This window comes from Tachypleus tridentatus, chromosome 12 (assembly GCF_004210375.1).
Source record: "Tachypleus tridentatus isolate NWPU-2018 chromosome 12, ASM421037v1, whole genome shotgun sequence".
In the NCBI taxonomy this organism is placed as follows: Eukaryota; Metazoa; Arthropoda; class Merostomata; order Xiphosura; family Limulidae; genus Tachypleus; species Tachypleus tridentatus.
In genome coordinates this window covers 82529316-82552786 of record NC_134836.1, presented here as the reverse complement: position 1 = coordinate 82552786, position 23471 = coordinate 82529316, and the positions used below count along the sequence as shown (strand labels likewise).

The 23471-nt window shown below is 32.2% G+C and overlaps 1 protein-coding gene across 3 annotated transcripts in view; it reads right to left on the bottom strand.

Annotated features, from left to right (window-relative positions):
- Positions 1–23471, bottom strand: part of LOC143233818 (ATP-dependent translocase ABCB1-like) — a 90452-nt gene that overhangs the window by 38722 nt on the left and 28259 nt on the right. For all 3 annotated transcript variants that reach the window (XM_076470535.1, XM_076470533.1, XM_076470534.1), the window contains exons 10-15: positions 22975–23085; positions 22519–22644; positions 18334–18537; positions 16301–16471; positions 6987–7148; positions 3443–3619 (exon numbers count right to left, since the gene is read on the bottom strand). In XM_076470535.1, coding sequence (XP_076326650.1) covers positions 3443–3619; positions 6987–7148; positions 16301–16471; positions 18334–18537; positions 22519–22644; positions 22975–23085 — 951 coding nt within the window. The remainder of the gene's footprint in view (positions 1–3442; positions 3620–6986; positions 7149–16300; positions 16472–18333; positions 18538–22518; positions 22645–22974; positions 23086–23471) is intronic.

Genomic DNA, 23471 nt, shown 5'->3' with positions numbered 1-23471 from the left:
ATCACATAAAATAAGGAAAATAATGCCACAGTTTTATCTTGAAAGGATTCTCTTACAGATAGTAGCATCAGAAAAATTCTTAGGGATCATATTGGACTCAAACTTAATTTGGATAAAAAATTAATAGCATAAAAGCAGAATTTGGAAAAAGCAAGTTACCTTTGGAGTCTGACTGGCAACAACAAAGCATAAAGTCAGAGAATGGTGATCACCACATGAAAAATGTCTGAACAAGGCTGACATAAGAGAGAAGGCAAGAGAGGAAGCAGAAGAGGTTGGCATTCATAAAGATACTAAAGAAGTAAAAAGGAAGGCTGATCCAACCAATGTGATACTAACAGAAGAACTTAACAGGACAAAGAGTGAATCAGTTCAAAAACCCAGATAGCAGAAGAATCAGAGGGAATGCATAAATATGAAGACCTGTAAATTCTGACTGAGAGCATCTTGTGCCTAAAGCCTGACGATGAGGTACAGGAGAACAGAAAAATGGGAGGTAGGCATTCCAGTGTATGGCAAAAGCATTGATCTGAACAGTCTCAATTGAGTTGAGCCCCCAAGGATGAGATTTGACACCATTTTCTGTACTTTATGTGAGTAGAGGATACCCCACTGATAAGGGTGGAATTTACTTTGTGTTCCAATAGAATGAGCTGGAGCCAGAGATCTGGAAACCCTAATGTAAAATACAGGAAACTGACTGGTAGAAGACCAAGAAAGGCAAGAGACCAGTCTTGAAAGAGTAAAGTGGAGACAGGCCACATTCATTCTAGATTCCATAGAACACCTGCAAAAATTGAATGTCTAAGAAAAGAAGCTTCACTGAGATCTCTAATGGCTGAAGAAGGAAGATGCACTCTCTAAAACAAGACATCTCTCTCCAAAACAACCCAGCAACAAATCAACCAAGACACTAAAGAGAGAGCAGAATCTGATAAATTTACCAAAGTAGAAGTCAATAAATGAATATGACCCTCTGAAAATGGAACAGAAAACCTGTGATAGACCTCAGACAACAGTTGCAAAAAGTATCAAAAAAGAAAAGAAAAGGAAAAACTGTTGTAATGTATAAAAAAATTCAGGAAAACTGAGTTAGGTTAAGACAAAAACTGGCATCAGGCCTAGCATTCCACACAAGCATAAGAGGATATAATTTATGAAAATCTAAATAAAGGTATTTTTCAAGCTAAGACATACTGATCTGATAAATGGAGAGGATAAAGCATGGCAGCATCTTCTCTCAATTGATCAGAAAATCTCTGAGCATGTACAACAATGTCTGGTGAAGGCAGAATAACCAAGTAATCAGCTGAATGACTTTCCCTCAATAAAAAAGGAGAAAAGTTGTAACCTACAAGAGAATATATTTAAGATATTAAAAGCTCAATATACTAATTGAAAAATGGTGAAGAAGGTGAGATGTCCATCTGATGCTTGTGATAGCTAACCTTCTGAGCAAAAGAAGGTGCTGGAAAAAATAGAGTACAAATTCTTACCAGACTGCTCTTGATCCCCACAAGCTCAGACTCTGAAAAAACAAGAAAGACACTTCAATCCTCACGTAAGACTCAACCTCTCTGCATATGGGGGATTTGAGGTACTTTACAGAGATGTGAATTTGTGATTTAACATCTGAAAACATATCAGAATTCTTTTTTATAATAAGGAAAATAGACAATAAACTAAAAACCCAAAGAGACAGATCTAAAAAATAGTTCAAAAAGTAGTTAACAGCTATACAACAATGAAGAGAAATCTGCAGCAAGCACATAAAACTGTCACTGTAATGTTCTGCTGTCTTGGAAAATGAATAGGAAGTAATAACAGGAAGCTTATGGAGACAAATGAAATTGGGAACATGAACGTAGGTGGAAAGAATTACAAGATTTAACTTACTTTGAGCAATATAGTTTAGTATAAAGGGTGGATAAAATGAGATAAGATTCATACCAATACTTAAATGGTCAGAGGTGAGAAACTTTCGTTGGGATTAAGCTATATGTGAAAGGAAGTAAGTGTATTTTAGAATTATATATATATTGTCATACATATACATAAATGTAAGATGAGATTCAATAAACACTCTTCATGTGGACGAGATAAAAAAAATTCTTGGTATCATGCAAGATCACAAAAGCTACCTGAAGAATTGAAAACTCATCCATTTAACAAGGAAAGTAAAAAATGTCTGCTTGCAATACATTTTTATGGAAAACTATATGATGGTGACACATCAGATTTAAGCTTATTCTGAAATTAAAAAAAAATTATATAGTGCAATCTCAACAGTACAGAATTCTATTCTATATACAATTACTAAACACACACATAAAACAACTTGCCTGCAGTGAAACATATAGAAATCATTCATAGCAAGAAATACTGTTTTCCTCATTATTATGAAATGATTGGACAAAATACATTAATCATTTTGTCTCATACCTTATGAACAGAGGCCAACAAACAAAGAAAAATGCAGAACTTGTAACTGCTTGAAAGGATACAGTTTCCAGCATGCTGGACTGCTACACACAACTTAAATGTAAATTTAATGCTTTAATACATTCATTGTACTGTGATGATAATAACTTGTCTAAGAACATTTTAGTTAGCTTAGAGCAGGCTGTATGTATAGATATCTAGGTTCCAGAAAAGCTAAACCTAATGTATCTTTTTGCAACACTTTTAACAATAGAAGACTTTCCATCTTTTAAAAGTAACTGCATATTCTAAAATACCACAACAGCAAATAATAAAAAGTATGCTATGTTTATTCTAAATCCTCTTAGAATTTTGTTTGCTTCGCTATATCATTTTTTGAAATAACAATAATATCAAAGATTTCCAGTTAGAGGCATGAAATTCAGAAAGAATTGTCAGACATAGAGCTGAGTTTAAAGTTTTTACAATTAGCAGCCATTGTGGTTCTGGTTTATTCAGTAGAGATTTACAACAATTTTGAAAGAATAAATAGAGTTAGAAGAATTATCATTAAAAAGTGATTAATGTCATCTAATCAGGCATATAAATAAAACAAAAGAAACCATAACTGATTAGTACTGTAACCATAGCTTAAATTAAACTAATGATATCATTCATGGAAAAAACACAATGATATATAAAAAATACCTTGACAAACATTATTTAAACTTTACTGCCTGCATGCACAAAACTATTAAATATAAGCAATACAACATAAAAAACGCAAATAAATGTATTAATTAAAAGCCACAAATACCTTACTGAAAATTAGCTCTCTATTCTTTCGTTTACTAAAAGTGTAAGCCATCACTCAATAAATGTTTGGTAAATAGTTCAACAAAAAATACAATATTCTATTTACATGTTATTTGTCATTTAAAAAAATTAAAATATGGATTTTTTTTCTTAGTTTGAATGTACTAAAGGATAAATCTAGAAATTTGTAATACATAATTCTTACACAATCAATCTGTGTACTGGCACTGTTAATACTCTGTTTAAAAGAAGCAGTGCGTGCAAAAGCTGTTGCTACTTCCTCTGAGGCAGCTGATGTAGAACTCAAGGCACTAAACTGTCTCTCTAGAAATTGTGGCTTTTCTAGTTTGCTGGTTTCATCAAAATCATCCATGTCCATTTGCTGAAAAACGTTATAATTTTCTTATTGAAATAATACTTACAAGCAGTAACCTGAAAGATTATATACTTCACAATTTATTCATACATTCCATATGAAATATCATAAGCTACCTTTAACTACTAACGACTAGTAACTTGACCTATACGATTCACTTTATATAATATACATGTTCTGGAGAGCAAAATTTGTGAAAAACACATTCTTTTAGTTAAGAAATATTTTAACATTTTTTTAAAAGATAATCTGGGTATTTTCTATTTGGTGAATGAATTGCTGACAAGGGCTACAGATTACTATACATTATCGTTTTGTTTATTTTAAAATGTGCAGCAATCCTCCACTGATCTTGTGTAAATCAAACAAATTGGTAATTAAATAATAAAAAATATGTTTTATTATCACAAATAAGAAAGAGAATAATTTTTCATATTTTAACTGTGGACTTGGTCCCAAAGATTGACCTCATAACCATTTTGTGCTTGTTATAGTTTTCATGCTATAACTTTTAATGCAGCTAGAGTATCTTCATGAAATTTTGCAGATTATTAGAAAATACTGCAAGGCTTTGTATGGAATAAATCAGGTTTTTATTAAGTTTTAAGATTTCTTTAAGTACTGATTTTCTTATATTCTTTTTTCTTTTTAAATGTTGACTATACAAAATGCAAAGTAATTTTCATTTTAAGATTAAAAATACTGTTATGGATAAGAAAATTATAATCTCAAGATAAATATCTAACATGTTTTAGGAAAAACTTTATATTTTATCTGTTATTTTCACTACTATATTTCTGCACAGATTTGTTTTTTTTGACCAAACTTGTAACCACCATAAAAAAATTAAGAAATAGATGTCAATTATGCTTCTTTCATTTCAGAATGGCTACACTCTGAGCATTCAACTGGTTACATAAACATAACTGGACAAAGTGCACAAGCAAGTATTTTAAAAAATAAAAAAGTGGGTGGGACCACCTTGGTTCATTTAATAAATATATTAATATCTAAGAAAACAGAAAAGATAGGAAGTTATTATCTTATATTCTAGCTTATAATTTTAGTAATTTGAATATCTAACTTGTAAGAAACTATACACTTTGCATTTGAACATCACAAACATTCAATCTGAAACAACATTACATTTAATATACCTCGCAATACATATAAATCGATACCTAAGATACTAAAATCTGAGTTACAATCTACAATTTGATAGTAAACTTACATACATTCATAAAATAGTAGTTAAAAAATTTTTGAATGCAAGACTTTGACCCATGACCACAAGTAGACCTGTATCAGTAAGATTAAAGCACATGATTGCAATTAGGAATAATTAAGTAGCCAGTAAGCCAATTTATTTATGTATGTTGTTAGAATAGATGAAATATATTTAGTAAAATGTTTAACTTGCACATTGTTATTGTATCCTACAATCTTTTTCTTCCTATTTAAGAATTTGGATAAGTAAAACTAATTACCAAGAATCTGAGGGGGGGGGCAGCAACTTCAAATAAATACACTGAAAATACCGGCATTTAAGTGCATGATGCTTACAGGAAATATCTCTATACAAATAGTTAATTTAGTTTTAAAGGCAAAACTTTTTTTTAAATATACTGCTGGCCAAAATCTTAAGGCCAATGAACATAAAGAAAAAATATGCATTTTGCATTGTTAGACTCAACCATTTATTTGAGTAGAGCTTCAGAAGATGAAAATAAGAAAAGGGAAAATAAAAATAAAAAACTTTTTTAGCATTTAATGGGGAAAATGTGAACATATTAAATGAAATTAGCCTAAATACTAGCTGGTCAAAAGTTTAAGACCATACTGAAACGAAGTATTAATCGGTAAACACATAACGAAATTTAGTCATTTGTGTTCAAGCATTAGTGTTGTTAACATCTCCCACTGACATTTCCTGTGTTACATTGGGTAAAAACATGGCAAAAGCTAAAAAGTTGACAGAGTTTTAACGTGGCAGAATTGTCGAGCTGCAAAAGCAAGGTCTCTCTCAATGTGCCATCACTGGTGAGATTAGGCATAGTAAAACAGCTGTTGCAAATGCATTAAAAGACCCTGAGAGATAAGGAACGAGAATTTCAAGTGGTCGGCTCAAGACAATTTCACCTGTGTTAAGCAGGAGGATTCGACGGGTTGTCCGGCAAGACACTAGCTGATCGTCAAACCAGATTAAGGCCCTTATGGACAAAAAATGCAGCTCAAAAACAATAAGACAGCATCTACGAGAGAAAAGCTTTAAACACCGTAAATGTCTTCAAAGGCCACGCCTCCTTCAACACCATGCAACAGCTCAGTTAAACTTTGCTGAGAAGCACCAAACATGGGACATAGAAAAATGGAAGATTTTGTTCTCTGATGAGAAAAAATTTAACCTGGATGGTCCAGATGGCTTCTAATGTTACTGGCACAATAAGGATATCCCACCAGAGACATTTTCTAGACACACAGTAGAGGACGTTCCATTGTGGTCTGGGGTGCTTTCTCCTTCCATGGAACAATGGAGCTTCAAGTTATACAGGGGCATCAAACAACAGCTGGCCACACTGGCATGTTGGAGAGAGCATCCTTATTGACTGAAGGCCCTCACTTGTGTGGAAATGACTGGATCTTTCAGCAGGACAACACTGCAATCCACAATGCCCACAAGACAAAGGACTTTTTCATGGCAAATAATGTGATTCTTTTGGACCATTCAGGGTGTTCGCCGAACTGAACCCCATTGAAAATGTCTGGGGGTGGATGGCAAGGGAAGTCTATAGAAGTGAACGTCAATTCCAAACAGTGCATGATCTTTGTGAAGCCATCTTCACCACTTGGAATAACATTCCAGCCAGCCTTCTGCAAACTCTCGACTACGCCAAAGCAAATGCTTGCAGTTATTCACAATGATGGCTGTGCAACTCACTACTGAGACCTCTTGTTGGCCATTTCCTACCCTGTATAGGACTTTTTTTTGTATGGTCTTAAACTTTTGATCAGCTAGTATTTAGGCTCATTTCATAGTGTTCACATTTTTGCTATTAATTGCTAAAAAAAAGTTTATTTTTATTTTCCCTTTTCTTATTTTCATCTTTCAAAGCTCTACTCAAATAAGTGGTTCAATGCAAAATGCATATTTTTTCTTTATGTTCATTGGCCTTAAGATTTTGGCCAGCAGTGTATATGTTGATCATATTATCCTACAATGTATTCCTCTGTACCACTTTAAGGATCCTGATTTTAATTAATTAGGCTATCAAAAATTATTTATTGAAAATCATGGACAATCATCACATATAATCATCAGGTGACAAGTTATGTTGAACAAATTGACTCAACCACACATTTTTATAAACCTTACCTGTGATATAACCAATTGATGATATAAACCTTTCTTTTGCATCAAATCATTGTGTGTTCCAACCTCATGTACAGTACCATTAGAGAGAACAATAATCTTATCTGCAGATCTAATTGTAGAAAGTCGATGAGCTACAATTACTGTGCTTCGTCCTTGTCTTGCCTTTAAAAAAAAATTATATTGTAAGTACTACATTCTACATAACTGGCTTGAATTGTGATTGAAAGACGAGGTAATCAGAATTGTATAAAAAATATATTTTTGAAAATAAAGGTATGAAATAAGACCAAAAAAAATATACTATTCATGCAGAATTAAAACATATTTTTCAATTATTAGATCACTCTAAAATAAGTTACTGATGTACAAGATTTATATCCAATGGTATACTTGTGAAAATTTATGATTCTAAAGTTTAAAAGAAACCAAATGACTAAATGATCAGAAAACATTATATTAGTTAATAAATTCAAGAAACATTTGATCACCTTTGTTTCATTTACTAATATAATTTATCTAGGCAAATACACCAAACTTAAATTTATCCAAAAGTAGCAACATAACAAAAGACAAGAGCTGTTAATTACTGAATATTAATGAGTTCTAAAATTGGAACTGATACTAACTACAAAACCTGACATTAGATTTTGAAGATCAGGTAATTAATAGATAATCATTTTTTATTGTAAATAAAATACTTGGTGACACAAAAGAACACTTACTATCATGATAACAATTATCACATATTTTTAATATCAAAATAAACAAGTGCAGTAATTCAAGGTTGATATCAGTAACTTATGGCAAAAACATGTCCAGAACTATAAAATATTTTAAGCCATAAAGCTTCAACACTGTAAGTCTAAGTCAGAATTATGGACAATTAACTGCATTGACAATTATGTTATTTATTTATCATTTACATATCATAATTTTATCAAGTACTGTCAAACTCAGACCTATATAAAGCTTTCCTTAAAACTTAATATAAATTAGCATACAGAAAACAAAATATATATTTATTAACTGCTTTAAGAATAGTGTGGGTGTTATTATACACAGAAATGTTATTGTAAGATAACAGTTAGTTGACTTGCTAGAGAAGTCAAATGTTTAAATGGGAGATTTCAAGTTTTTAAAATGATGGAAGAAGACAAAGTTCTTAAAAGATGTAAGAATATTAATTACTATATTTAATGATCAACCAGTTATAACAAGGAAAGCATCATATAATATTGGCTGTGGACCAACCAGAAAATGTAATTATGAAGTTATAAAATACAAAAAAGTTATAAAGTAATGATGTAAAAAAATATTGAAAGATTATAATCACATATAATAATATGAAGGAATCATAGAATATTAACTACCATGTCTAATGATGTGAGCAAATCTTTGAAGATCAGTAGTAGAAGTAATAGTAATAGTGCATGAAGGACATGCGTTGAATTGGTTGTTTTCATGCGGAGTTACAAATAATATTTATTTTAAATACTAAGAGTATGCAGTCATCAATTTTACTTAGGCTGCATTTCAAGAAAACTTGCATAAAAAAAAAAGGAAAAACAGATTTAGGATTCACATGAATAAAACATGTATTTTATTACTTTATTAAACTTTAAAAAGCATTCCTAATTACTCATTAATATGTAGCATTTATAATTTTGATATTTGAAAAGACTTATTTTCCATGATAACATTAATTTTATAATTAACTACTAAAAGCAAAGGACAACTTTAATTCATTACTATGTTGTTTTTTTTAAAACAGTGAACAGATTACTTACAACAGAACTGTAGGTGTTGCTACCTCTAGGTAATAACTATCTGGCTGGAGTTAACTAGTTGACTGACAAACTAGTTCTCTATAGCTAAGTTTGAGACAGCCTTTTTTTCAAGTTGAATTGCTCTACACATTACTCTTACTTATAGCTACTTCTTTCAAATTTTGGACAATTCACAATACAGCTAGAAAATTTCTAGAATGTATCCCACAAGATCCAATAATAGTTGCTGTGCATGGACAACAGCTCCATTGACTAGTTATTTATCTAACCAATTAACACCTTAACAAGTAATAACTAATGTTAGTTTACCTTTCATGCTGAATCTTACCACAACATCCATGTCTGTTTGGCTTTGCTGCATGATGTAAGGTAAGAATGATGATTATTTTTCAACTCAGCAGTATACTCTGATACACTATTTGCAATGTTAAGAAATCTGTCATAGTTGATTTAAAAGTAGTTTCCAGCTTACTGTTCATGAAAGTGTCTCTTTGTTTGTTTGTTTTCGAATTTTGCACAAAGCTATATGAGGGCTATCTGCACTAGCCATCTCTAATTTAGCAGTTTAAGACTAAAGGGAAGGCAGCTAACCTACCACCAACTCTTAGGTTACTCTTTTACCAATGAAAAGTGGGACTGACTGTAACATTATAAATCCCCCATGGCTGAAAGGGTAAGTATGTTTGGTGTGACAAGGATTCGAACCCATAACCCTCAGATTAAGAGTCAAGCACTATAACCACTTGAACATGCTTCAAATAATGACCAGAATAAACTATGCTAAATGTAAATGCTTCTTCAATTGTTCAATGTCCTCCTTAACCTTACTTCACTATGGTTAGGCATAAATGTACTCTCAATAAAATTAACAAGAAACAACCATGATATTGAAGAAAAATTGAAACTGTTTCATAAGTTAGTGACTATAACACTGTAATAAGATATATTGAAATACTTTGATCAAAAAATGCTACCTATTATCATTAACATACAAAATGAAGACATATTTATTACAGTTTCCTTTAGTGTTTTAAATCAAAGTATACATTGTTTGTACTTCAACACACAAAATTTCAGTAAATTCATGACAGTAGGAATTTGTACAGCTATTTATTTTTTAAGTTTATTATTAATCATTTAACTTTATACTTAAATATTCACATTAACCTTCCAGATATGGGTTTGGTAATTTTCACCATCCTGTAACTACCACGTCATTATGAAACTATACATATAACTCTGAATTTACTAAAACTACCTTCAAGAACTTTGGAAATTTTTAATAAGCATTTCAAAAATGATTATACAAAATTAGAATTTTATGTTAAAGATATGCTTGTAATTTTTTAAGTGTATATGAATACATGATAATATTCATGTTAAAAATAATAAAACTTCTTTAATCTTACACTTTTAGCATTTTGTATGTACAACCTCTAATCACATTACAGTGAGAACATAGTAGTAGATTTCTAAAGACTTGTGTGCATGCACACACACACACAAGCAACTCTGGAATCAGTCACTTCCACATACATAAACTTTTTTTTTTCTGAATTTTTGTTGTAACAAATATTAATATACTTTTCAAACATGCATTTTAAATCACATGTAATGTACATATTACTAAAACACAATGTTCAAATACAACTATAATTATTTTTCTAACTTAACAATGGAGGTGATTAAAAAATTTCAATAAGTGCTCCAAGCATTGATAGGCTTACTGGCATGCACCTGATCAAACCCTCTACTAGTCTAATGTTTCTTAGTGCTACATTCTTAGTGATCACTGCAAGGTTGAACTGAAATTAATCTACTTCTATAGGTTTTAAACAAGTATGTTTGTTTGTTTTGAATTTCGCACAAAGCTACTCAAGGGCTATCTGTGCTAGCCATCCCTAATTTAGCAGTGTAAGACTAGAGAAAAGGCAGCTAGTCATCACCACCCACTGCCACCTCTTGGAATACTTTTTTACCAACGAATAGTGGGATTGACTGTCACATGACTGAAAGGGCGAGCATGTTTGGCGCGACGGGGATGCAAATCCGGGACTCTCAGATATTACGAGTCGCACTCCTTAACACGCTTGGCCATGCCGGGCCTTTATACAAGTATGTCAAATAATTGTGAGTGATTTTGAAAATTGCCTTGAAAGTTAGACATAGATGGGTAAGATGGAAAAAAATTATTGATATTTCACTGACAATAGTAGTACATTTAGCCTTGGAAGTTAAACTTTTGCTACATTGAAAATGTATTTCTGATAGATTCTTAACTCTTGTCACACAATTCCTATAATCCCACACTGACCTGATACAGAAAACAGATAGTGCTCAAAGGTAGTCCATGAAATATGCAAGAAAATGGTATGCAAAACGTATCACGGAAGACTACACAAATTCCGACCCGATATCTATTTGCTCATGAAAATAAAGTATTATAATAAAGGTGAAATCACAGGAATGATCCCATATACTAAATGAAGAAACCCTAGGGTTTGGGTGCAGTGGACTATTAACAGAATTCCTACATATAAAAGTGGACCAGATCCCATGATTTTCTTTTACCATATTCAATGATTTTCATGATTTATCTATCCATTTATTAATGATTTTCCAGGATTTTTGTGTACCTAAAACATACATATACAGTAAAAACACCCAAAATAGACTCACTTTAACTAGTTTAGTAACACCAAACTGTGACTTTTCACAACAATTTTTAAAGGAGTTGTGAACAGTATTAAGTCCACAGCTTCCAATATTTGTTAGTCCACCCATGGAAAATTGGATAATTTTCGTCATTCTAATGATTAAAAAGGATTCCAATAACACAGGCAGCAGATCTTCAGCTCTACCATGATCATTGAAAGGAGAAGTAAAGTAACATGATACAACACAACATCAACAGAATCCCAGTATCTAACATGAATATCCATTTACTTCTTATTCAAGCTGCTGTTGTGAGATTCATCAAACATGAGTACAATTTTATTCACTTGTTTCAAGCATGTAGCTAAATAATTATAAAAATATGAACTAATCCAAAGCCTACAAGGTAAGCACACTTGTCTTCACCACATGTGTATTTTTGAGCTATATTGCTGTCAGGAAACATTTGTTTAAATGTTTCAGAAATGTTATTACAACTATTGTGGCTGAAGTTGAATGTCACACATTTTATAGACCAAATAATTATAATTCTAAGTACATCTGAAGATGAAATGTTCTCAGTTATGTTAGAATGTGCATGCTTTCTTGTATTGGTACTTGGTTTGTCTTGACTTAAGAATGAACTAATGTTTAGATTGCTGTTCATATGCATCATGTTGTTTTAATGTTTTTTCTCATCCATGTATGATTTAATGGCAGGTTCACCCATGTTCCCAAGGCTGAAAGTCTTTATACATATGGCATGCTGCAGCATATATATTTGTAAGCACTGGCTCAAGCTACATTCTACAGAGTTCATTCTCTTTCCAATTCTCCTGATATTTACACTTCCCTGGCATGATGTGAAAATAATTCAAAAACGGGATTAAAATGATTATCATATGATTCCAGGAGTTCCAGAACTGCAAAACATTCTTTCCATGTATTTTAGCTATTTTCATAGATTATGAATAGTGCATGTGGCAATACAAGTCTGACAAAATGGTGAATGCAACTATGAAACCAAACTGTCCTACATAAGCTATCACTGATTGGTCAGCATGAGGGAATCCCACACTTAGCAGATAATTGCCTCACTTTTATTCAGAAACTAGTTATATAAAAGTTTGATGAATTTTGATTGTGAAGGTGGGGAAAAAAGTAGATCTTCATCTTGGATGCAAAAACTGGAAGGAAATAACTTCTATTCCAAGGACCCACATCATCATGTGTACAACAACATAACCAACACTAATCCTCGCTTGTAACTGACATCAAGATGATAGTAGAAAGGCATATAACAACCCAGTAGTTCAATTCCAGTCCAGAACCAGGCAGCACTGTGAATGAATCATACAGTCCATGGTAAGAGGAATGTACATGGTCCATTCATAAGTGAGGACTTATGCAGCTGGTCCAGCTCCAACTAACACCAGTAACCCCCCAAAACCAACATTTATGAGACAGTAGGAAGGAGGGTGCCCAGATGGAGAATTGTATGAAATGCATTGCGGCAGAAATTATCCAATCCATCACCAAGCAGCATCTGAAATAGTATATCAGGTTACATTAAGCATATTCAAGAGGAAACCTTAATGATACATCACTCCAGCAGCTAGTAGCTGGTAAATGATAAGGACTCCTGTATTTTACTGGAAGAATTTTTTTTGGGGGGTAGGTGTGTTGGACAGTGCACATCACCTTCACCTCAAGTGGAGTAGAATGCAAGTATATAATTTTTCACACTGATCTTCAAAAGAAGCCTGCCAATACACCAAAGCACAAGGACCCACATTGAAGTGAAGATCATGAAGCAAGACTACTAAATTGAGTTAGAACAAGGAAGCACAACCAATAAATGCAATGATTTATGTTGATTGTTCTGGCTCTAATCCAAAACCACTCACTGGGAATCAACAACCAGATGATGGTAGGTTGAAGAATTTCAATTGGAGGGATAAATTACAATGTGACAGAATTACTTCAAAGCAGCAGCATCCTCCAGATAGAACCATACAAAAGATGGAATGCAATGTCAACCTCTAGATAGAACCACACAAAAACTATGGGTACAACATCAACCTTTGGGATCCACTACACATAAATGAAGTGGATATCTAGAGGATCAAATGCCAACTACACCAGCAGAACACTGCTGCCCTACTCTCCACTAAATGAAAGTTACTACATTCAGGTTAAGACAGGAATTTAAAAAAAAATATTGAGATGAACAAAGTACTGAGTAGGAAAGAGTCGAAGAAACTGAATCTGAAGGTAAGAGGTAGCTTGTGAAGAAGCTAGAAGCAGCCAGTCATTCATGTAATGGTGGAAACAATGACCCATGAAATGGAGAAGATCGCAAAAGCTCCGACCACCTGATAAAAATCATATAAAGCCAAATCTAGTCCAAATAGAAGAGCCCAGAACTGGTAGACATAGCTCTGATAGACAAAGCAAAGAAAATGCTGTGATGCTGAGGAAATACAAATGTAAAGATGAGCATCCAAGACATCTACCTTCATCATCCACAGAACAGGAGTGAAAACAAATCAAAGAGGTAGGTAAATTGAGGAAAATCTAGAAAATAGTTCAGAAAAGAAAGATCAATGATAGAGTGCCTCTCCCTGACCTTCTTGGGACAATGAACCAATGAAAATAGAACCCTGGCTGAAAAAGAACCACTCATTTCACAACACCCTTGTCAAAAAGGTTTAGAACTACCTTAGAAAGATGCTGTCTAAAAAGTATATCTCAAAAAGGGAGGGAGGATACAGGATAAGGAGAAAGGGGAGGAGGAGAAGAGTTACAAAGACCAAGCCATTCAGAGAGAATATACAGATCCTAAGAGTCTGCGGTGAAAGACTCCCATATGACAGCAAAACACAAAAGCCTAGCCCCTGCTGGATCTGTACAGACAACAAAATCAACAAAGCCAATGGGGGTGCTGAAGACATTGGTAAAGCAATCAATCTCAGAGATCCATGTAGCAGAATCCAGTAAAGGAGAGAAAGAAGGGAAACAAGACACAAGTAGAGGTTCAGTAAGAGGTTGAGGCAAACAGGAAGACAATGAGGAAAGAGAAGTGTGCAAACAAGCAATCTTGACTCTACAACAGAAAAGCCATGTTTGGAGAGAAGAGGTAGAAGAGAACAATCAAGCCAGAGTAGAAAAAGTCAGAGCATAAGTCTCCCTCAAAAACCCCTCAAAGGAATGATGAAGAGCCTGAGGCAAAAGGTGAAGTGAGGAAAATGAATGAAGGGGTGAGGATAAAGTGAGGAAGATACAGGATAATTGAGGCTAGGAAAATGTTACTGGAGGTATGGGGATCTTAACCCCACAAAGGCAGAGAGGCCTTAATCCAACTATTTTGAGTCCAAAAAGGAAATGCAGACTGAAAGTAAGGAAGGTAAAGCACGGGTTTCCATGTGACTAGAGTGTCAAGGCATACTGACCCCAGAATGTAATTAATCCACAAACCTATTGGCATGAGTCCCAATATCTGGTAAGGGAGGAAGAAGAAGTTATTGGCCTAAAGGTGTTTCATGCAGAAGGGGAGAAGCAGAAACAAAGGAAATGGGAGACAAAAATGAAACCTAAATAAACCTGGTTGATCAACTCTATTAAAGAAAAAGGAGGCTTGCATGCACCTGCAGAAGCTAAAAGTAATTGTGTGGAAGAGGACACAGAAGAAATGGGCTGTGAAACCATTGCCCTCTCATTCAAGTACACCCAAACAAAGTATGACAGGATAACCTTCAGGTGAATCAGAAGCCTGCATGAAGTTAGTCAACATTCATCAAACCAAAGTTGTAATGTCTGCTGCTAATAACTGCAGATCAGAACCCATTGAAAATGAAGTAAGTAGGAACAGCAGTAGTAATAGTTGCAATGTTAAACTCTAAATTCATGATAACTAAGAGTAGAAATTACAAAAAATGTACACCTTTTTAATTCTGAGAGACATGTAATATTAACATGTACACACAAAAATGTATAGAGCTATAGTGAACTAAACTTAAAAAAAGAATTTCAAAAAGTAATTGATCTAAATTTTGTAATATAAGGCTTGAACAGAAACATGTATTAACACTATGAGTGCCAATCGAGAAATGAAGTTGAGCTAAATTGCATAGAAGGAGTCATTTGTGCTGGGAGTTGTGTCACCCCACAATTGGTTAAGAGTTGTTGCATAGCTATTTGCATGCTATCATGCAGCTGTCTCACATGAAAACACATAAAGATAGGTAGGAGTTTCAAGGCTAAGGGCAAGCAAAAATATAGAGGGCACTACAAGTCAAGAAAAGCTATAATATGTCTAGATAAATCAAATAATGTAACTGATATAATACTGAAGTTACACAGACAAAAAAAAAGGTTATTTTAGAATGCAGATGCATCACATAACACAAAGAAATGAAGGTTGAGAATTTCTAATATTTTCTTTTCTAATTAAGAAGTCAAAGTTATAAAAATATTGTAAAAATATTAATTGTAATTTATACTCTGATGCTAACTTTATTGGTATATACTGAGAGCAAAATTTAATTAAATTTTGAATGCAACTCTGTGACACATCATTGCATGGCCAGACAAGCAAGTTTCAGATTTAGAGGGTCAAATACTAAAGACTGAAGCAAATACCTAATATAGCAATAAAACAGTAGTGCTTAGTTTTACATAGAAACTAATATGATGAATTTAAAAAAAGTTTAATATTATATTACCACAGTTCATGGGAATGTCACATTTTGGTTTTAGATTTTTAAATACTGTCATTATATTGTGTATAATACCAAAGGAAAAAAAGAAACAACAACACAAGAAACTTGAGATTTTAAATTCATTGTACTTTGAGGTGTTTAGTAATCTTACCCTGTCAAGAGCTGCTTGAACAATTGATTCACTTTCAGTATCTAAAGCTGAGGTAGCTTCATCCAACAGTAAAATTCTGGGGTTTCGAACCAGAGCTCTGGCTATAGCAATTCGTTGTTTCTGTCCTCCACTGATTTGGGTACCTCGTTCACCAACAAGGGTTTCATATTTCTGAAATAAACAGGTCCAAGTAGAGATGTTTAAAATTTGACTCTTGTAATACAAAATCACATTTTATCTTTGAAATTGATCATAACTGCTCTGAAAAAATAGATCTCATACATTCATTAAAATATAAAAATAAATTCTGCACAGTGCATGTAACCTTAAAGGTTTTGGGTCAAACAAAATTAATAAATAACTCACAATGAAAGAGCATGACTCCATTATTTTGTGTTTTAAGTATATTTACTCTAAATTATTTTGTAAAGTACATACTAATTGACCATCATAAACAACTACATTATAAATACTTGTATCAAACAACTTCAAAGGTGAGTTTTAAAATTTATTGCTCACATTAGGAATGCACATGCAAATACAATTATGAAAAGTACTAGCTCTAACTCTTCCACTAAGCAAAAGCAGAAGATCTTGTCATTATATGTTCATTGATGAAAATATAATAGGTTCAATCATGCAATAGACAGTTAATACTGATTTGCATGTTCATGATATTTACCACTACAGTGATTTTAACATATTCAAAAAACTGAGAATATTTTGGTAACTTTTTACGAATTATAACACCCCAGAATACTTCAAAGTTTTGACATATGAGTGAAAGATATACTAGTTTTAAAAATTCTGTAATTATGAATTATTTTCAGCAAACCCAAATTATTAGGAATTATGGGATATTCAACAAAACTATTCAATATACAAAATACAGACCTTCAAGCTAGATTTATGTTGTCAGATCATCTTCACAGCTTGATTCAGGATATATTGACACATGATAAATACTGATAAGTGACACATAAAAATAAAGTTTAGATAGAGTAAAAAATAAACTACAAAAAGAACAAAAGACATGAGCTAGCTGATGGCTCCATTAGTCATTAATATAGAAAACTTACAGTTAAAATTAACCTTTTTGTAATGGGTATTTTTTTAAATTACTTGAATTTCTGCATAACATTTATACATAAACATCCATGAGAAGCTAAACCACTATTACAACTATTACTTCTTTACAATTTCAGTCAAAAACATTTTTGTATCAAATTAAATTTATTTTGTGCAAATTTACTTTGATTGCAATATTTATACAAAAGCCTACTTTTTAAAAATATTTAACCACAATATCTTTAAAAAATTACAATAACTGCAAATTTTCTTTGTCTGCTTCTCTAAAATTACTGGTAGGAAAAAAATCTAAGAATATTAATCTATATTGAATTTCTGTCTATTTCAATACTTTTTGCAAAGAAGATCCTACTCACCTTACAGATAGCAATACTCTATACAGTACTCAGAAATTAGTAATACAGACTGTTCTTTGAATTCTTATAATATAATTTTAATATAATAAAATAAAAAAACAATAATATAATTTTATTTTGATTTCAATACTAAGACTGCATTTATCTCAACCAAGATTTTACGCAGAAATGTAATAGAAAAGTAAATAAACAAGTATCCTTGTAAAAATATACACAGACCTTTCTTTATATTAAAATATTTTTATTTGTGAGTTTTCAGCCCTCTTGCCAAAGCCTTCATTGGACACCAACATACTCATATTTATAGAGGTAATACAGATATCCAAGTGATGTACAATTCACAAACATGAGAAAATTAACATACTGTAGTCATATTAGAAAATCACAACCAACTTGACCAGCATCAAACAATATAAAAAATGTGGTAAAATTATGATGGTGTTGTCATGTTTACCAGAAATTTAAACACATTCAAACTGAAAGTGAGAAAAAATAAATAGTTATGCTTATTTTTACTTAAATAGCTGTTTTGTTTTACTCCTTATAATAATTAATAATCACATGGGATATAAGAAATCTACTGTTTACCTTGGGAAGTTTGTTTATAAAATCATAAGCATTTGCTGATTTTACAGCTCTTTCTATATCTTCTGTAGTTGACTGTGGAAAGCCATGACGAACATTTTCTGTTATTGTGTCAGCAAACAAGACAGGTTCCTGCCCAACAGCTCCAATGTGATTTCGTAGCCATCCAACATTTAAATCTCGCACATCTCTACCATCAACTTTAACCTATGGTATAAAAATATATGGTATGTTTTCAAATTTGGAACATGTTTAACAAACTTATAATCTATTTTGTATTTATTCTGAAAAATATAATGTGTTATAGGTGATGACAGCAGACTCAGAAAAGAGAACCATGATCAAAAACAGAGACCAGGAATTGGTGCCTCCAGACTAAGTGATATAAGTGACCGCAGTAGAGAGGTGGTAATGAGACAAGGCCTGAGAAACCAATGAAAGCTTGAAAAAGATGATATAGAGAAATACTCCTTAATTGACCAAAGCCAGATATCTTCCAGGAACTGAGGTAAGAACTTCAACCACCTAAATAGCAGTTTGGGAACAGATGTAAGCAGCATCACTGCCAGAGTCTGGACTCTGTTCAACCACCAAGCAAGGGATCTGAGAAAAAAGTTCTACTGATCAAAGAATGTTCGTCAAAGGGAATGCACAAGAATCCAACACATGGGAATAAGAGCTTCAAGGAAAGTCCACATTTTCAAAGAGAGAGAACAAATTGAGCCATAAGAAAGGTGAAAGATGTACAAACTGCTCACTCCAAACCTAAAGACAGAGGAGAAGACTGGGCCAAACTGAGGCTAGAGAGTAGAACTCCTCAAATGAATGATGTATTGATAAAGGGGTCAGAAAGAACTGCCACCCTGTCATAAGGAAAACAATCTGGTCTGCATCTTGTAAATGCAGAGGAGTGTGGACTCTGGACTGAGAATAGGAGAAAACAAGAAGGATCTAGTCAAATCAAAGAATAATGCAAGACCTACAGAGTGAAAACATTGGGTAAAAATTTGTATTCTTCAACAAAATATGTAAAGAGTTGCCTAGGCTCACAAATGTAGGAAAAGGGGTCAAAGTTAAAAAGAAAAAAGCTCAGCTCTATGAATGGAAAAAACAAACATGTCAATGAAATAACAAGACAAAGTTTTAAGTTCCACACTGAAAAAAATGAGAAAGGAACAGCACAGTTAAAAAAACGTGAAAAATTCAGATAGAGCAATAAAATAGATATTACTAGTGGTAATGATACGTAATGTACCAACTACCAAAACACATCCAAACAAACATCAAATGAGAAAAGTATCAAAATTTCTCTAGTCCACAAAGAAGTAAAAGTAAAAAATGTGTCAAAGGACAGAAACTACCATGAAAACACAAAAAAAGCAATATCTAAGGTATCAAACAGTGAAATTAACCTAGATAATAAGGACACAAAATTAAGTCCTACACAGACTAAAATCAGGAGAAGGTACATACTAAACACTGACAAAAATTTATACCAAGAGAACATAGAATTATTTATTGATATGGAAGGTACAAATTAACCAAACACCCTCAATTAACAAACTACTTATAAAAGAAGCAGACAAACATTTTCAGTTTACTCAGCCCACAAGGAATGTAATAAAAACAAACATGTAAACAAATAAAACTTGCTGAATAACACATAAATAATCAACATCTAACATATCATTTCAGAAAATAAATTGAGATGACAAACAACACATAAGGAAGTCTGACACTGATGCAATAGGGGATGAGAAGGCATGTAATTAATAACAATGTTAAAAAAACAAAAATAAATAGAACAATGAATGTTACGATACTTGTGGTAATGACAAGTAAGGTATAAACTATCAAAAATACCAAGTTAATAAATAGGGAGTGGACAAATCAATTAAATGTAACTAATTCACAAAATACATAATAATGACAAATGAGCAAACTTACAAATATACCTAGAAACCATCTTAATAAGTAAAAAATAATTCATCATACATAAAAAATAACATACTTAGGAAAATTTACCAAAATTACAAAGTAATAATCAGTATCTAATGTATAATTAATTTAAAGTAATGTTGATAAAAAGTACACCTAAATACCTAACTTAACAAAATCTGAGCATTGATAACATGAAATACATATGTCTCTCATGTGGAAAGTAGGGCAAATTCATGTAAGTGGTAGTAGAACCAGGCCTACAATGAGTACATCAATGTGGTGTGAAGTGTTCATGTTGAAAACTTACCACAGATCTCCTGGAAGAACTTGAAGCAAGATGAAGAAAGGAGGAGAAGAACAAGTCTTCCCCAACTAAAAAATGTGGTGCCTAGGTTCACAAATGTAAGAAAAGTAATCAAAGTTAAGTTCAGCCCTATGAATGGGAAAGAAACAAACATTAAAAATGTTTTCAGCCTGAAAAAGAAGAGACCAAAGTGGCAACACATGTGATCGTCTTCTGCCTCAGGAACAGTGTCATGTTGAAAAGAAGAAAATGCTGGCCAAATATAAGACTCTAACTCCCTATGAACGAAGGCACGTGCTTCCTCACAAAGTCCAACCTGTGTTGTGGAAAGTCACGCTACGTGTGTTGTTTCCTGTCACAATATTATCATTGTCTGACACAGGAAACCTTGAATTCATACTAAAACATGTATAATTTGGGAATGAGATAATTTTGAATGCACGTTCGTGGAAATAAATGAAACCAAACAAAAAAGAAGAAATTGTTAAATAAATGTTGTCAGAAATGGTAAGAAAGCCAAATCAAAAACTTTAGTCACACTTGGAAAAATTGAAACTAATCTAAACCATGTGATACCAATAAAAAAATAGGGAATTTAGCAGGAATAGCAGAGGGTGGTACAATAATAATGGTAAAGAGTAGTAACATAATATGTATATGATCAAAAATGGCACAAAACTGGTGGGCATGAAAACTAGTGTGCTATTTACCAAAAATTCTTTTAGCTATGCTTAGATAGCAGACAATAATCGAGATAGCTTTCGTGTGAAAAGAGGTAAATCTGTCTCAGAATAAATACAGAGCCAAACAGAAATTAACAAACAAAAATAGATTAATGTCACTTGACTAACATGTAGCTACTCAATGCTTTGTACACTATATAACTGGTGTGTTTAGTTAGCAACCCCTATATTACATATGATGTGAAGGAGTAAAAAATAATAATAAAAAATATATATATAATTAAATTTCATTACACATATTTGTAGATTAAATTCCTTAAAAGACATAAAGATTTATTTAAAGCAATATTTTGGACATATATGTTTTATTTAAAAGGGGTGCTTTGCCACTGATAAAATTTTATATGCTCTTAGTGGGTGTTATGTCTTTGTCTAGGTGTATATTTGTTCATTAATATGTATCATATATAATGAGATTTTAGTTACACAGGAACTATAAATGCTCACTATATTCTCAAAGAAATCTCCAGATGTAGCTTAACATTTCGTATTTTACAAACTAATGTGATCCATATGAGGTAGCTACTATACCAAGTAATCCTTTGCCCATCATTGAGCATAAAAACAAAAAAGACAGTAAACGAGATAAATAAAAAACCAAAAATTTAAAATCTGCAAATAGTGATCATACAAAAAAGTAAGAAAACAAGGCTGGGAATACTGTAGACATTATTTACTCAAACTACAAATCCCTAAATGTAATTCTAGACAACAGCATGGAGCCAAAATAGGGATTTGTATTTTTAGTAAACAGTCTACAGTACTTTACAATCCCTATTGGCAAGTTTTTATTCATCTTGTTTGTAGTAAAAATCACTACATGTTGTGATCATTTAACATTTTTTTCCAAATTTCTTGTAGGTATCATTGTTTAAATATAGAGCATTATATGGTTTGTTAACAACTAGCTAATTTAAAAAATTTGATTTGATCAAAGACAAAGTGCACAATCAACATGACCTATAATAAGTGGAAAATACATTATTGGAACACAGCAACTAAAGTATTAAGCATTATATTTCAAATCTCCCACATTAGTTACAGACAAATATTTAAAGGTAAGTTTCAAACAACATAGCATGACTGCTCAAGTTCAAATAGAGAAATGAATAATTTCACCAAATCTGTAAAATAAAATTCTATTTTATATTTACTGATTTTAATATGCGATTATTCATAAAGTGTCAAAAGTTTACATACCTGACCTTCTTTTGGATCATAAAATCGTTGTATAAGCTGAACAACGGTGCTTTTCCCACATCCACTGGCTCCAACTAGTGCAACAGTTTCACCTGATTTCACTTCAAAACTCAACCCTTGAAGAACCTTAAATAATGACAGTTAGCAACTGTTCAACAAGTACTATGCATTAAAGAAGGATATAGTTATTACAATGTAAAATTTCCACCTATATTTTACACTCCTTTAATATACAATGTAGAATTTGAATTTCAACAGATCCTAACTTCATACATTGGAGTCCAAAACTATATTTAGTGACTTTGTCTAAGTCATTTCTTTAGTATAAGTTTACATTGGTGTTTCATAAACAAATTTATTGACTTTTATTTGAGTAATATATGTATATATATATTCTTATAACATATTCAACTACATAAAAAAATGCTAAAAATCATCATCAACTGATTTACTTACAGGAACATCAGGTCTAGCTGGATATGAAAAATTAACATTACAAAATTCCACATTTCCCTCTAGAGTTGCAGGTTTTTCTCCAATGTCTGAACTACTATCGATAAGTGGAATCTATATAAACAGTTTCAATTAGAAAATTTACAAATAAAAATTTCTGTGAACTTTTACTTGCTTTATTTGCAAGGTTGCATCAGTATTCAGATAATGAACCAAATCCAATATATTAAGAATAAGCTTATTAATTAATGGTAGAACATATTAATGTTTTGAATGTTAATTAATGTACAATTTCTATATCTTTTGGATTTTCTAACATATTATTTAGCAATTGCCACACATTATCTTTCTTTCCACTTTTATTATAGTCAAGCAATTGCCATATAAAAGTAATGGTTTATTCTTATAGTACCTCCAAAATTGTCTTGAAAAAAATGTGAAAATCAGAAAAGAAATACTACTTACCATCTATATGCACAATACAAAATATAGCTAACTTA